Source organism: Neolamprologus multifasciatus, chromosome 19 (assembly GCF_963576455.1).
Source record: "Neolamprologus multifasciatus chromosome 19, fNeoMul1.2, whole genome shotgun sequence".
Taxonomy (NCBI): Eukaryota; Metazoa; Chordata; class Actinopteri; order Cichliformes; family Cichlidae; genus Neolamprologus; species Neolamprologus multifasciatus.
Window position 1 is genome coordinate 24,826,920 of NC_140457.1, and position 17,069 is coordinate 24,843,988.

General features: G+C 40.4%; 1 protein-coding gene across 13 annotated transcripts in view; it reads right to left on the reverse strand.

The window, feature by feature from the left end:
• syne2b (spectrin repeat containing, nuclear envelope 2b) overlaps positions 1-17,069 on the reverse strand; it is a 155,585-nt gene that overhangs the window by 112,103 nt on the left and 26,413 nt on the right. For 12 of the 13 annotated variants that reach the window (XM_085144137.1, XM_085144130.1, XM_085144138.1 and 9 more), the window contains 20 exons: positions 16,781-16,876; positions 16,611-16,688; positions 16,349-16,441; positions 15,892-16,085; positions 14,332-14,531; positions 11,682-11,782; positions 10,690-10,779; positions 9,608-9,721; positions 8,763-8,900; positions 8,331-8,495; positions 8,065-8,177; positions 7,637-7,805; positions 6,005-6,101; positions 5,691-5,884; positions 5,309-5,473; positions 4,432-4,572; positions 4,215-4,316; positions 3,900-4,076; positions 3,649-3,807; positions 176-3,541 (listed from right to left, as the gene is read on the reverse strand). In XM_085144137.1, coding sequence (XP_085000263.1) covers positions 176-3,541; positions 3,649-3,807; positions 3,900-4,076; positions 4,215-4,316; positions 4,432-4,572; positions 5,309-5,473; positions 5,691-5,884; positions 6,005-6,101; positions 7,637-7,805; positions 8,065-8,177; positions 8,331-8,495; positions 8,763-8,900; positions 9,608-9,721; positions 10,690-10,779; positions 11,682-11,782; positions 14,332-14,531; positions 15,892-16,085; positions 16,349-16,441; positions 16,611-16,688; positions 16,781-16,876 — 5,952 coding nt within the window. Of the gene's footprint in view, positions 1-175; positions 3,542-3,648; positions 3,808-3,899; positions 4,077-4,214; positions 4,317-4,431; positions 4,573-5,308; positions 5,474-5,690; positions 5,885-6,004; positions 6,102-7,636; positions 7,806-8,064; positions 8,178-8,330; positions 8,496-8,762; positions 8,901-9,607; positions 9,722-10,689; positions 10,780-11,681; positions 12,087-14,331; positions 14,532-15,891; positions 16,086-16,348; positions 16,442-16,610; positions 16,689-16,780; positions 16,877-17,069 lie in introns of those variants that run through there. The other variant, XM_085144141.1, reaches the window with a different exon arrangement.

Here is a 17,069-nt window from a genome sequence, read left to right on the forward strand (position 1 = left end):
GTTTTTTTAAGGCAAAGTAACTACTTTCTATTTAAGACATCAAACAATGTGGCTATAAATGTAGGGTAGGTAAAGAGACTTGTAAATCTGCAAAAATTGGCAAATAAAACTTATCAATCATGATTATTCACTAAATATGAAATGTGCAGAAGTCATTGCCAATGGTTAAACTTACCTCCTTTACTGAAGCTTGCTCAGCTGATACACGCCTGTCTTTGAAGATGTTGATAGCTTCCAGGATGTGCGCCTGCAGGCAGTGTTTGGCCTCCTCAAAGCCATTTCTAGCTAAAGCCTGTGCCTTAGTGTAGGCCTCTGTGTAGGCCTGGGGAGGTGCTTGAGCCAGAGCAGGAGGTTTGATATTAAGATCTGGTGACTCAGCCTGGGTTTGACGCAACACATCGATTTGAGAGACGTGAATAGTCTGGGAGTGTTGAATTTTCTGTTTCAAAGGAGACTGGGTTTCAGTCTTTGGTGGGTCAAGTGGTTGAGTCTGAGGTCTTGCCTGTGTGGGAGATTGAGTCTTGGATTGTGGCACTGTTTGGGCCGTGGGAGGCAATGACACCGGAAACTGAGGATGGTGCTGTGGGGATAACTGTGCCTGAGATTTGGGTTGGAACACTGGTTGGACTTTGGGTTGGACTGGTGACTGAACTTTGGGCTGAGTTGGTGATTGAACTGTAGGTTGTAATGGAGGTTGGGCTTGCACCTTGGGTTGAGGGGGTGATTCAACATTAACTTTAGTTAGTGACTGAGCCTGTGGTGGCAATTGAGATTCGGGTTTAGGCTGTGGCAGTGATCCGGGTTTGTGTTTAATTGGTGACTGATCTATTAGTTGAGGTGTCATTTCAACATCCTGTTTTGGCTGTAGAGGTCTGGGCTGTAGAGGTGAGTTACCTTTTACTTGAGTTTGTGACTGAATCGTTGGTTGTAGCTGAAGTTGGGGCTGATGCTTGGGCTGAGAAGTTGATTGCTGGAATTGAATATTAGATTGAGTCCCCTGAGTCCTGGCAAAGGGCTTTTCTTGAACTAATGGCTGTGCCTGGACGTGTGTTTGGGACTGGGCCTGCAAAGTTTGTTGCTGGGGCTGTGAAGGAAGCTGAGGATAGGCTTGATGTGATGGTTGTGACTGGAGAGATATCTGTGTTTGAATCTGAGGTGGAGAGTGATGTTGAGCTTGGGGTTGATGCTGCACCTGTACATACTGCTGAGACTGAGGCTGCTGATAAGACTGAGATGGCACTTGCAGTGGTGCTTGAACCCAAGTCTGTTGCTGAACTTGGCCTTGTTGTGGCTGAACTAAGTTAGAAGCTCTCATCTGGGTGTGTTGATGCATGGAACTCTGGGGCCCAATTTGCTGCTGTGTTTGAGTCCAGGGTTGGGGTTGAGCTTGAGGATGCATTTGCGGTTGAGTATATGATGGCTCCATATGAGAAACCCTATGGTGGGCAATCTGGGGCGTTTGCTGGGCCCACTGTGATAGAGTCTGAACTGTAGGATAATCCTGAGAATGTGTTGCTTGGCCCATTCGCTGAGGATATGGTTGCGGGATAGGGTGACTCTGCTGGGGAAATGCTTGATTTTGTGTTTCTTGTTTATCTGTCCACTGCTGAAATGTGGACTGAGCTTGGGCATAACCCTGGGAGTATAACTGAGGTTGCACTGTAGCTTGTGGATGCTGGATAGACTGGGGGACTGAGGATCTGACTTGAGTATAAGCTTGAAAGTGCCCCTGTGAAATATGGCCTTGTTGCTGGACCAGTGCCTGTGCATGTGTTGGATACTGAGTCATAGGATCAGTCAAAGAATGACCCTGAAGGTGGAGTATAGGTTGGGCTTGGGTTGGATGTTGAGTCAATGGTTGGGCCTGACTTTGCCTGGCCATTGGCTGAACATTAGTTGGAACATGGGCATGAGCATGGGCTTGTGGGTAGGGCATTGACTGGGGATGGGTCTCAGACTGATCAGCATAGATTTGAACTTGGGTCTTAGGCTGAGGGTGTGTTTGAGGTTGGACCTTGGGCTGAGGGTGAATTTCAGGATCATTCATTGATTTTGCATGGGTTTGGTCCACGTTTGTTGACTGAGTATGCATTGGAGGCTGAGCCTGGGTTGGTGGCTTAGGGGAAGGGGGCCGGACAGGGGCCCATGACTGTGGATGACTACGAAGCTGAATGTGAGATGGTACAGGAAGCTGAATTGGGCCTTGCAGTGGAGCCTGAATAGTGGAAGGCTGTCTGATCTGAGCCCATATTGGGACTTGAGCTACAGATTGGTCATGGGGTAGTACCTGTGGCTGCTTAGATGGCTGAGGACCAGCTGGTTGAACCAGAGCCTGATCCTGTAGCTGGAGCTGTTGTTGGGTCTGTGGCTTGGTTGATGACTGTTTCTTCACAGAGTCATGGGACTGAGGAACACATGGTTGCTGTGTATCTGTAGTAATGTGGGACTGAACCATAGTATTGGTTTGTGATTGATTTGGGGCCTTTCTTTGTGGTTGAGGTTGACTCAAGGTTACAGCATGTGATTTATTTTTGGTATTTGATTCTCGTTGTGCTTGTCTTACAGTTTCTTGTGGTTGTTGTTTTTGCTGTTCTTTTTGCTGATGCTGCTCTTTTTGCTGTTGTTGATGTAGCAGTTTGTCTTGCTGCTGATGCTCTAGATTTTCAGTTTGCTGCGTTTGCTTCTGTTCCACTTTTTGTTGTTGTTGTGGCTGCTTAGTCATTTTTGCATGGGCCTCATACTGTAGCCCGGTGGTTGTTACATTTTGGGAAATTACCTGAACTGATCCCACTGCCTGTGTCTGTCTAGTTTGAACTAGATCTTGAGTCAAATCCTGCTCTTGAGTTGGAGTTTTCTGTTCTGGTTTCTGAAGCCATGGCCGGTTCTTCATGCCCTGAGCTTTTCTGCTTTGGAGCTCCTGGGAACTTAGAACCTTTTTCTTTACAGCTGGTTCATGAAGTGGAGTCTGGTCTTTGGATTCTGGTCTTTGTTTAACTTGTTGTTCAACTTGTATATTAATTACCACATGCTGTTGAACTTGTTGCTGTTGTACCTGTTGTTGCTCCTGCTTGGGCTGACTTGGTTGTGGTTGCACTGGGAACAACTCCTGCTGCTGAACTTCTTGTAGAAGATACTCCTCTTTCATTTCTTCCTGTTCTTTCTGTCCCAGTTTAATTTCCACCTGTCTTCTCAGTCCCTCTTGGAGTAGGTCTTGCTGCGGCCCTTGATCTGGAGTCTCTGTTGTCTTTTGTGCAGTGGCCATTGGCCAACCTTGAAACTGACTTTCTGGTGGCGACTTTCTTCTGGTCTGCTTCACAGCTTCTGCGTAGGTGTATGGCATTGGAGGAGAAGTCGTCTTTTCTTCTTTGTAATCTTGTACCACTATCTTTGGCACAAAGGGTTTTGTATGCTTGGTGTCTGACTGTTTCAAATGTTGAGGCACTGCTTTATCTTGAATAAAGACTTTTGAAGGAGGTCCTGCTGGAGGACTTCTGCTTCTGTCTCGTCTGGCACCCAGGCTGCTTAGCATACCAACTGCTTCCTAAAAGTGACATCATGCACCTTAGAAATAAAGTACTTTCAATTATACTGTTTTGTCTGGTCAGAACATGTCTAACAAGGTTACTTCACAAAAAAAAAACAACTGGCCTGTGACTGAGCAACAGCAGCTCGCACTCGATCCTGCATAGCAGAGGCATGGAGGTAGTGGAGGGGAGAGCTCTTCTGATTTGTCGATATGATCACCTGCAGGTCTTGCTCCTCTGTGACTACCTGACCTTCGAGCTGTAGACCACGGGAAATAGTGACCTGGAAAATAAAATGTTAGTTTCAAATAATCATAAATGTTTCTTTATGAAAGGATTTAAAAGCCAACACTGCTATGCAGGGATTCATCTCACCCTGGCTTGTGAGGTCTGGACCTGTTTTTGTTGCCGATCGGTGGCCCTCAGCAGGTGGTAGAGCTCCCTGGCTTCAGTCTCCCAATGTAGAAGTTCAGCCAATCGACTGTCCAGCCCAGACACACTGTGTTGCAGCTCTACACAAACCTTTTCTGCCTCAGATAATGTCTGCATAACCTGGTGACAATTAAAGAAAAAATAGCAAAGGACAGATAAACTTACTTTGATTTAAAAAAAAACACCCAGATATAATCATTTTAATCTTCATGACCACAATCATAATAGTTCTTTTAAAAGAAGAGAAATCGTTCATACTTCTGGTACTGCAAGCTTCAGTTTCTGTAACTGATCTGCTGGGCATTCTGGGACAGAAGCCAAAGCATCCAGATCCACGTCTTTAATCTTCCTCATTATAAACTGAAGAGCAGAAATTGAGCAATAATTTAGAAAGATTTAATTTGGTCATTTAAATCAAAATAATCGTTAGAGCTGAAAAAGTGCAATGACTTGCTAGTGATGCCGTTGGTCCTACCTGTAATCTTTTCCTGTAGGTGCGTAAAGGACCCGCCATAACATCCAGAGGCTCTTTGAGAATCAGTGTGCCCTCTCTGATCAAAGCTCTGATTTCCTCTGGGTTTACATGGGTAACTTCCATTGGCTCACCAATGTTTTCCTGGAAAAAACACAAATAAACATGTTAAATAACAAAGATAATTTATTAATAATTCAATGATGTAAACATTAGCAGCAGAATTTCATAAAGTTCTTGTTTACTGTATGTTAATCTACTGTGTAATTATGAAATTAACATAAGTGAAAAGAGATGGAAACTTCAAACTGTGTTGTGTCCACAGTAGATTAACATACAGTAAACAAGAACTTTATGAAAAGGACAACACTTGTTCAACGTGCAACTCCAGATATAAGAATGACATTGCACTGTACTCAAAGACTACAAGTCCAGCTACTTGCATACAATAGGTAAAGGTGGAGCACTGTTTTTAAACTTTGAGTCACTCCCTAGGGATCATTGTTTCAATAGAACAATCACATTTAAATTCCAAACGCATGAGACATTAGGCTGCTACAATCACTGCTGCCTCTAGTCGTATAATGCCAAATAAAAAGAACTAGGCCAACGCTTTAGAAGAACAAAGCTATACCCTCAGATAAAAACACCCTCTGTAAAAAATAAAAGCACAGATAAAAAGTTGATTTTAGAGTGCCATATGGTGGGTACTTTATCAAAAAAAATAATTTTAAGTAAATTCATGTCAGGAAAATATTCTGATTAATTCTCTAACAAAAAACTTGTGTGATTTAGTCTTCAAACATTTCCAAATTCTTTGCCATAAAGGTGTTTTAGAATCTAAGCACACAAATCGGGTTTTCCTTGATCTTTGACTCACCAAAGTGTTTTTCTTGACAAACTCAGCCCACTGCATGTTGACTTTTCGAAGCTCCTCTGCCAGGCTCCTGCTGGTCTGAGGATCTGTTGACTCAATCAGGAAGTTCCCCACCTCATTCAGGTGGGCCTGACGAGATCCCCACTCAGCCATGGATGCGGAGGTCAGCTTAATAGAAATGTTTGTAAATAAAATGAAATATATCATCTATAAGGATAATGTAGATATTATTTTATTTAGATGTTATTATTGCAGACTTTTTACTTGTTATTCCAAGTCATAACAGACTGATCCCCTATTACAAAGCATGTTATACAAGCTTGTTTATGACATATTTATTATCGTTGAGCAATACAGTTATAATACTTTAATGAGTTAATCATACCTCAGGTCTGTGGCTGTGTGTTGCAGAGCACTGTTCAAGCCAAGCCTGCAGGGAACTAAGGGAGTCGCTGTACGAGTCCCAGGCTGACAGAACCCGTCCCATTGTGCTTTTCACTGTGGTCACGTCCTCTAAAACAACAGCAGTGTCCTCCTCCAGCTGCTTCACCTGCTGACTGGCATGCTGATAATCTGAAGCTATGGAGCAAAGAAATAATATGAAATAAAATAATACACTTTTACTCTAATGGGGAATCAAAAACATTAATATAAATGAAGAAATACAAAATATCTGTTACAGAGTATCACAGTACTTACCAAGGGCAGATTTGTTTGAATATTTCTCAGAAATCTGCTTCAGCTTACGAATAGCCGTTTCCAACATGGAAGGCAGCTCTTGTGTGTATACGAGTTCCTGAGTTTAAAAAAATGAATACAAATGAAAACTGTCAGTCAACACTAACATCCATGCCCTTTACACAGTAGAAGGAACATTTTTGGATAAACTAGTGAAGAAGTTAGATAAAAACTCTGAATAAAATTCACCACTAGAACCAGAGGGAAAACCCTGATAAAAAAAACATTTACAATAGCCCATTTTGGACATCTTCACTGTATATCACAGACTGTATATACAAGAAGGACACACCCAACATGACACATCCATTGGTTTCCAAAGTTCCAATGTCAGGCCTTGAGATGAGAATTTTCCCTGATGCTATCTTGACATGTCAAAACCAAATTTGAGACACCGATGGGCACATACCATGTTCAGTAGTGATTTGCGAATCACAAGCTAGGCCTGCAATAAAACACACCCTACCATAATTTATGAATATAGTATAGTACTGTAGAAATGTTTAGCTGATATAGAGTTTAGAAATGTGTTAACATAGAATGTAGAATTTTGTGTAGCCTTCTTTAGAGTTGAGAAATGGGTTAACATAGAATCTAGAATTATTGTAGAGACACTGACACTGCCCTCAATGTAATAAAGGCCTGATTGTGTCATGAACTTAGGAGTAGAGTTTAGGAGACCCTCCCCAGTTAGACTGTGAAAGTAAGACAAAGGGGAGTTAATGTTGAGTGGAAATTCCCCAGAGGATATCTGTAACTGGATAACTGTGGTCTGGAAGGAAGATGGGTTTTATGACCTCTAGGGAGTCACCTACACCCACAGTGTTTTAACTGTCACGCACACTCACTCACGTGCACACACATACACACAGGTATGCGTACACAGTCACTCACGAGAACTCACATAGACACGCGGGAACGTGCACATGTAGGCATTCACGTGCTCGTAACATAGACACAGACACAGAGTTTGCAGCACACCGTGGGGGGTTTTATGATAGGGTCGCCCCTACAAAACTGTGTTTCACAGACAAAGGAGTGAAGATTTTGCAGAGGGGCACCGGCCTGGCAAGTCTTCCCTTCTAGAAGATGCATGCTTAAATGAGGATAAATGAAGATGAATAAAGATGAATAAAGTTTTGTAAAAATGACTACTGAGTCCGGTGCCGTCTCTGGATGCTCGAGGAATAAAAAGAACCGGGGTAAAACTGATTTTGTAACAGTACTCATTATGACTTCAAACTACCACTTGAGATCACAACTGGAGTATTTACCGAGGTTGTAGAGCATATGTATCAAGGACCATTTTCCTATGAACCTCCATTGTTTGCAAACACAGAAGGCGCCCCCTGCTAGCCTTTAGATAAAATGCATATTATGTGGCCTTACATAGATATATAGATATTGACCAAATTTATAATTATACCCCAAGAAAGATTAGTAACTCCAACAACAGAAATTACTGTACTGCTCAGATAAACATATACATATATATACAAAGAAAGAACAAAAAGATGCTAAGAAGCATTGACACACCCCAAGTATTAAATTGTGTTTTGTTGAAAATCCAAAGACTAAACAAAGATTACTCACATGCCACTCTTGCAGCAACACCCTGACTGCCTCTGAGGAGATATAAGGTCTCTTCCAGACACGAAGCTTGGTCCTGATCTGCCCCAACAGATCCAAAACAGTGTGGCGATGCTCTCTGTACTCTAGCTTGATCCCATGATACTTGGCAGTCACTCTGACGCTGGTAAATCTGATGAAGATGCCGACAGAACGTTAAATAGAAACTAAAAAATAAAACCACATCAACTTCAGGAAGTAAATTATCACTTTATAAGATGCTTTTCTCAGTTTAAGCAGTGATCTTGATTACATCCAGTCCCAGGTCAGGACAGCACAAGTCCTTCTATGACTTTCAGCTTAAACTAAGAAATTCATTCATATACTCTTCAAAAGTCTATCCAGTTTGTGCATGCATACATTACACAGGCCACTGGAGAAAGTACCCTCACCTCCTCTTGAGCTCATCCATCTTGTCAGTAGGAATCATCATGTTTCCGTACTCATCTATGTTCTGGAAGGACTGGAAGGTCTTCACGTGCTGTGGCATCTCCTCCAGGCAAGCCTACAGCAACAACGAGCAGAGACAGCATGCACATATATATTTATATGCTTGCAAACATTTACATTTCACTGTCTACAAAGAGCCGGAGAAACCAGTTTCTGCTAAGATCAGCAACATTGTTTCCCAGTACATCTTAAAGTTGGAAATGATTACTTTGAGCAGCTCGTGTTTCTCCCTCGCTTCATCAGCAGCACGGCCGTGGTCTTGAGGGTTGCCATCTTCCTCAGCCAAAGCCTCCTCTGTTCTCAAAAGCCAGCGGGCGACTATGTCCAAGGGGGCTGGAAGACTCATATCTAAAGCAACTTTGTACTCACGGAGCTAGATGAACACACAGAGAAAAGGAAGTCACAAGTAAAGTAAATGTCTTTAAATTGCAGTGAACAAATACACAAATATGTACCAATATACAAGCATTTACAGACAAATATAACATATCAGCCGTAATGTAACAGATTAGGGTGTTTAAGAGTCTGTGTTGCTATGGCGCTGTAGTGTTATATTAGTACAGTACAGTATTATGACTATAGACCATATTTATACATTTATAAGGTTCTCTAGTCTGATTAAAAAATAACTAAAACTAACCTTTTCTGTGAGAGCATCCCACGCCTCTCTGAGAGTCCGTTGCTCATCGCTCAGTTTTGGGGTTCGTCTCATGGCCGTCAACAAAGGCATGATGGGCCGTCGTTGCTCATTAAAGGACACCAGAAAGGTCTGAAATACCTGAGGGAAGGAAAATACTTTTTTAGTGACAAATTTATAACGTGAAGTCAGTTTATAACGTTAAAGGCTGTGCCAAAATTTAGACGTTTCATAATTTTATTACAATATGATGATGTCAGCCTATTACGGTGCTACTGTGACAGTGTAGGGCATTGTAATGAAAAAATAAAAAGTGTGTTGTATAACTCTCTCCATCTGATATATTAGATCAATATGGTTTCTTGAAAGTGAAGTTGAATCTCAACTATGCTCTTGGGCGCTAACAATGAAGGTTAAAGTCAAATGCTTAGGAATGATCAGGACCCTGACCCAATTTTCACCAAAAGAAAATCAGCACAAAATTTGAAAATGATTCTTGAAAAATGTGAACACTAGCCTGTGTTCACAGTTTGTTTCGTTTGTTTATCTGATAGCATACTCCTTCCCTTCAGGGGGAGAACTAAAGAGAGAGAAAAAAATTACAACAGCTTAACACTGTTGTGCAAAACAGGATCAGGTTGTTGGGAGGAAGAATTAAATGTTTTATTAACCAAATTCAGTTTTAAATAAGATCTGTGTTAAACAGACAGTGCTTATTGTGCCTGTAATTACATCACAGGCCTGTTAAAATAATACCGGGGCCTCTGAATGTGCCAGACATTTACCTAATTTGTGCACTGATACTTAAAAATGCAACACATCCTGATGAGCTCTTGCTAGAAACATACATTATATCTTTCTGGGTAGCTTTCTCCTTCTGTGGAGTCCCATCCCTCCAGCAGCTCATCATAGGCCTGAACCAGCCAGCATGTCATTTCCTGTGCCTTACGGTCAGGTGTCACCTGGAAAGACACAATAAAAATTGAGTGGGTGAAGATGATCAAAGGATTCCAGAAGTAAGTTTTACGTGATGTAAGCACGCATAATGTGAGTGTAATGTAAAGTAAAAAGCAACACCAATCACCAGACACGTTACAGAAAGCTGAATGATAGCGCTAACTAAGTTGATTTTAAGCAGCGCACATACATAAGTTTGTTTTGACTCCTTGGTTGTTCTTTGAAAATTGATAAGAATATAGCAACATGTCACTTTGAAGGAGGCCGCCACCTTTACTGATCACCTCTTCTCCTGTAAAAGCAGATCACCATTCTGTCATGCAGATCCTGTGGTATGTACTGTCTAGGGAACATAGTGTAGTACTGCTAAATTTGATTTGTTTCACTTATATACTCTTAAAGTTTAGTATTTTTAATGCATTTTCAGCTTTTTTTGTGAAATTCCAACAAACGAACTCACTCATATTCCTACAATCTCCCACTCCCACAGCAGAATCAAAAAGCAAAACACAAAAATATCTTAAGATGTCAAATGTCTACAGCAGCTACACTTTAACGTGGTGATATCCTGTCAGAAACCAAAGCTGACAGGTATTTTATCTGATCTATCGTGAGGCGATTCCAGTCCTGCTGCACCACCCCATGAGCGCTTTATTCTTCTCATGGGAGGCAAGAGAAAAACACCCTTGCTGTGGCTTTGGATCCTTTCCCAGAGAACAGGGCGAACTCGTTCAGCGTTGCATGATCAGTCCTGCCTTTAACCACCATGTGATTCGAAGGCAATTTTGGCTCGGAGCAGCTTAGTTTTAAACAGCAGTGGGTTAATCATCCTCAGAATAAACAACTCCCCAACGTGTCGTTACTAGATATAAACATCAGCAATAAAATCCATCGTTACTTGCGGGTACTGCAAAGGAATTGTGCAGCTAATTAACATTGTGCTGTGATGATTGGTTGTGATGATTGGGTGTACCTGGCGGAGAGGTGAAGCAGAAATAGCAGGGGTGTAGTGGATAGGCAGGTTGACAGGAGAAGGACTTTTAGAAGGAGTCAAATATTGTGTCTAAGAAGGAAAAGGGGAAGGGGAAAGGAGAGGAAATACGAGGAGAGAAGGGAAAAGACAAGAGAGAAGTGGTCTTCTCAAACACATCAAATACATTTAGCATACAGCTGAATGCACACACGATATTTGATTTCAGTGTAAGAAGAACAGAAAGTCTTATTTATTCTTAACAGTTATAACTGTGCTATAACCATGTGTGTTCTGGCTGATTTACAATAAAGCATGGAATGAAACATGAACAGATATATAAGAGTTACATTCTGTAGCAGCGTTTGCAGGGCATAAGGTGGCAGAGTGGTATCATAGATGAGCACATGATAGTGTGCCATTCAGAACAATACATTAATTGTTTGAATGGAAAACACACAAGCTGAACAAGGGGAACGAGCCACTGATGAGCAGATTACTGTTTGAACATGTCTGTAATTATGTCCACAAATAAGGAAAAACTTTAACTGCACCGATTATTTTGAACAGCTGCCAAAGAAAAAGAGCACACAAGCCTGATTTAGACTTAGATCTAGGTTTAGATATCTGGGATTTAAAATACCCAGTTTTGTTGAAATAAACACTACATGTAAACTTTTACTTATTTGCATTCTATACTTAAAGATAGGTGTAGTTTGGGCTTGCTTTGCGCTGAACTAATGCAGTTATAATGCAATTCAAATATATATTTAAAATATATATATAGAGTGTATTCTGCACCACTGGTTTAGATTGAGATCAGCATTACCGCATGTTGACTTGGCACACAAAAGTAGGACTAGATTAGTAAAGGAGAAGTCTAAACTCTACCTGAACTGATTCTTAGACTTAAGGACTACACTAACAACTTTTCTGCAAATGTTTCTGCAGCGTAACCTGATGCTCTGTGTCGAATATAATAAACTCATACAGACCTGCATTTCTTCTTCTGGCACTGGCAGGTCCCTGGAGTACTGAAGGAACTGAGCCACATAAGTCATGATGGACTTCTCATCGGGGTCCCGAACGTCCACATCTGCATCAACATCAGAGTCCTCCATGATCAGCTCCACATTGCAACACTACTTGTTTAGACTAACATCTGAGTGTGTTCTTGAAGCAGGTGGAGTTTAATACTGGAAGCTGAGGAATGGAGGTGTAACTCTTCTGTCTTAGAAACATGAAAGTCTGCTATTAAAGTAACAGGCAGAGCAGATGAAACAAACGAGGGTTTTATGTAAGGCTGAAGCAAACAAGCAGCAAGTGAGTCAGCAGACCGTCAGATCATCTTGCCTTTAGGCAAACTGGGTATGGCTACACTCTGCATGCAGTTGCAAACCTGTAAACAGCAACACAATCTTTGCTGCTAGATATCTGTGTGAGAAAAATATTTAATAAATCTGATCATGAAAAGAGTGTGTGTAGCAGGCGAAAAGGAGCAGAGAAATAAGCAATTGAGTGACCCAAAGGGAAAAAGCATAGCTTTCCTATAAAACTGATTAAGAAATCCTAAGAAAGTGTGCAACACACTGCCAAAGTGTGTGTGTCACTACTAGTGTTGGTCAAGTTACTTGAAAAAAGTAATCAGTAACTAATTACTGATTACTTCCCCAAAAAAGTAATCCCGTTACTTTACTGATTACTTATTTTCAAAAGTAATTAATTACTTAGTTACTTAGTTACTTAGTTACTTTTTAAAAACACGATTTACAACCTGAATAGGTGATAAAGTGATAGATCTTTCAGCCCAATTCTACTTTTTCTGCATAACCCATCATATAAAATGTAATCAAATGGAAAAGTCTCTTTTTAAAACTTGTTTTATTAGTTTTAATCTTTTAACTTTATGCATCAAGCAAAATTTTTATTATATGCAACATTCTCTGACTGGAAGAAATTAGTTTAATATTTAAACCTATTTTCTGCACATTCCAGCACATAAAATAAAATATTTTTTTGTGTTTACACTCACTCTTTCAAATAGATGCAAGTAAAACACAGCAGAAAATAAATAAAGTGAAAGACTAGCGGTCCTGTTGCTCTATTTTCACCTGTAAAGCAGGAGTGCTGTAGGCGGAGGGTTACGCTTGTGCAGGTGTGCCGCAGCGGTCAGTGGAAGAATCCGCGAGTTTCTCTGTGAGTTTCCCATTACCTCATAGCTACTCGGTGCTTGTTTGGAAGTTTAGGGGTTTTTTCGCTGTAAAAAGAAGTTTTCTTCCCACGCACAACGGACACTAATGTTTTTGTCACTTTTTATGGAATCAAACTCAAAGTAAGGTCAGTACTTCCACGCTTTAAACGCTGCACGCTCATACTCTCTCCCACACTCATATATGATCCATTGTTGATCTACACACAGCTGTTGTCACAAACGTCGCACTCGCTTACGTCACTGTCATGAGACATTCTCGCAAAAAATCACGGTTTTAGTAACGCAGTAACGCAGCGTTCCTACGGGAAAGTAACGGTAATCTAATTACCGTTTTTGCAATAGTAATCCCTTACTTTACTCGTTACTTGAAAAAAGTAATCGGATTACAGTAACGCGTTACGCGTTACTGCCCATCTCTGGTCACTACTGATGATAAAACCATCATTGAGCAATCAGTACTGGATATTTTCCCATACTTGGAGTTCTGGGTTGTTGTTTTTAACAAACTTAGAAAATCACAATAATTATAAAAAAATGTATTGTTATAAGTAACGTAAAAATGCAATTAAACTTTTTTGGTTTAGCAACTTATTACAACTGTCGGGTGTAATGCGTCCCAATGCAATGGCTTAATGTAATCCCATTACATTTTTCAGTAATGTTGTAGCGTAGTGCATAACTGTGCTGAATTCAGTAATTACATTATAGCTATGATTGTGTCACCGCCTGTGTTAAAAGGTTCATCAGTTACAAACTGATTCGCCAGAACAAAACTATCATACGTAGCCAGCATTTTATTTATATAGTGCCAAATCACAACAACAGTCATTTCAAGGCATTTTATATTGTAAGGTAAAGACCTTACAATAATACCTTCATTGTCAAAAACCCAGAATAATGTTAAAGCTGAGCACATGCTGACCCCAGCCAACAGGCCGGACCCCGAATTTCAACAGCTGACAAAGACAGTGATCAGCAGTCAGGCTTCTGTTTCTACAGCAGAATCAGTACGGTTTCCCTCGGACTGGGATTCATCTTTGCTTTGTGTTGTCAGTTTTCTGTTTATATTTAAAGACTAAAAGAAAGAACGTTTGTGTGTCTTCATTAGGATTTGTGTTGGTAGCCTATAGGTTTATATGCTGTTTGCTGGTAATTATGTGCAGATTTCAGGTCAATTTACTGACTAAGGCAAAAGTAAAGTAACAAAATAGTTAAAAGTAGCGTAACGAATTACTTTCTCTGGGGAGTAACGTATTTTTGTTACTTTTAAGAAAAGTAACGAGTGATAGAAAGTGCTTAAAGACACACAACAAAGCACTGAATGCATAGGAGAATGTGCTTGTATAAGTGTGTTCTATAAGTAGCACTCTTGTTGCCATCTCGTATCTGTTGTCATAAAGTGCATTTTGAACTAATCGAGTTCTGCCCCTCACCATCAGGCTCCAGCAGTCGGGGGATCCTCAGCTCTTTCTCTGCAATACGGAAGGCTTCCTCCAGGTTCTGTTTGTTGCTTCTCGTTCTGGCCTTGGATAGGTCCACCAGGTCAGGCCGCAGAGCATACAGGATAGCCAGGAAAACCACTCCACTCCTCCAGCTAGCCTTGAAGTCTTTTACGTTTACTGAGCAGCCAGCTCTGAAGGAAAGAAATTATTTTATTACTATTGTAATAAATGCACTTCATAATACTTCCATGTCATAAAGTACAGACTGGCACGAGTTCAAGTTCAGCAGTTCAAGTTCAGCAAAGTAACAAAAGATCAAATCTTTGTCAAACAAGAAACAGATTAAAAGATAAACTGCAACCAAAGATCAGAAAATACATTTTTATACAAGAAATGTGTTTAAAAAAAAAATACATATTTACGACCTATTTACAATAAAAATGTGTGAAAATGTATTTACATTGATATTATTCATCATCTCCAGTCCTATGTGACTCCTTCTGTCTTAGTCTTCGTGTATGGAACCCACAGTACTGGGTCAAGGAGGACTTTAATGTATAAAATATACATATACAGTAAATGTGTTCAGTTTTTTCATGCAGTCTTTATGCTGTTACACAGCCATCGCTCTTTCAAGGCAAAAGCACCAGGATTCTGTAATATTTTGAGCATTTATAAATAAATATAGAGACTGGATATGTAACAAAGAATCAATGTCCCACTCTTCACATAGTAAAGTCCTGATCTGGATTTGGTCGTCAGCCCAGACCTGGAAATGAGTAATAATTCCCAAATGAGAATACATCACTCACACATCATACACTTGGCTCACAGATGACAAGGGGCTATGATCTACCAATATATGTGACTCTATTGTGTTAGTAGACCTTTCTGCACTGAATCATACCTCTTATTAATCTCTGGCTCAATTCCACGGCATGTCTTTGTCCTGTCTTCATAGGAGCTTGCAAAGAAAAGCGTCTGGACTTCTTTAAGTTGCTTGAAGACGTTTCACCTCTCATCCGAGAAGCTTCTTCAGTTCTAAGGTCAAATGGTGGAGAGTCCCAGATATAAACCTAGTGGGAGTATCTTTTCTTTGCAAGCTCCTTTGACTACGATGAGCTAGATTACTGAGAACCTTCACAGACATATTTGTCCTGTCTTCCTTCTCTCACCCCAACCGGTCGTGGCAGATGGCCCCGCCCCTCTCTGAGCCTGGTTCTGCTGGAGGTTTCTTCCTGTTAAAAGGGAGTTTTTCCTTCCCACTGTCACCAAAGTGCTTGCTCTTAGGGGGTCATATGATTGTTAGGTTTTTCTCTCTGTCTATTATTGTAGGGTCTACCTTACAATATAAAGCGCCTTGAGGCAACTCTTGTTGTGATTTAGCGTTGTATAAATAAAACTGATTCAAATTGAATTATATCAGTGTAACCCATAATTTCACTACACATGTACGGTGACAATAAAGGGGTATTCTATTCTAAAAACGCTGCAAAATACATTAAGACGCCTGTTTGCCAAATATTACCATTCTCTTGATCAAGTGCTTACTTGTGGCACTGCTCCCGGACCCACAGCAACAGTGCTTTCTTGGCAGAGACTCTAAAACGATGATGTAGTGGTGAGCCTCTGGGAGGAACTGGACTGCTGCTAGTCGAGTGGCTTGAGAAGGTGTCAAGACTGGCCAAAGACTCCATAGAGGACTGACGGGAGTCAAAGGTGAGAGAGCTTGCCAGCTCTTCGATCTAAAATAACCAAACGCCAGTTTGAGTTTTACACGATAGATTTACATTTGGCATTTAGCATGAGGAAATAAAAACTCTCGTGAGCATTAAAGGTAAAGCACAAGATAAAAGAGAAAACATCTGAACAGAAGTCTGACGACCATCTCTATGTGCAATTTTTTAAAAAGGAAAAAAAACTGGAATAAAAATCATCAAAACCAAAGTAATAAGCAATGCACAACAAAATGGACAACAACAAAAAAGGGGAAGAAAAACAATCTTACATGATACTGAAGAATGATAGTCCATATAAGGCCCAGGATGATGGATGGTTTTCCATCAATAATGTCAGGAATGTGTATGTTAACTAGCTTTATCTGGGGAGAAGGAAAACAGTTTAGAGTTTTTCAAAGATATTAGAATCAAAATCTAAACATGAAAGTCTGATGGGAAAAAAATCTTTAATTTACTTTTGTTCAATACCAACAATACAGTTTTCCGAATAAAGTTGGTGCTAATATTTAGCCCCTTTAAAAGTTTGTTTACCGATTTCTTCTTAAGAAAGGAGAGAGCCTTCTCGATGTTGCTCCTGTGCTGAAACATTCCCCTGCCTCTCTCCCGACTCTGAAAACCACAAAAAGGTGAATCACTCAGATCACAAAAGTTCTTAGCTGTTGGTTGGAAAGCATTAAACATTAAGGTAAAACTGGACTTACGATGTGCAAGCCACTCATCACCTCCAGCAGGTCCAGCAGTTTGGAGCCATCACGGAAATCATTGAACAGATCTACAACCATGCACGGTGGCCTCCTCTGTCACAAATATACATTTTGTTTATGTTATTTTACAGCAAGTTTCTAGCCAAGTATCTTCCAAATCACCTCTTATTTTGACTACAACCTATGTGAGCAAAATCAGCAAATAGAAATAATATATTTCTAGTATTTTATTTTAGATGCATGAGCTATATATATATATATATATATATATATATATATATATATA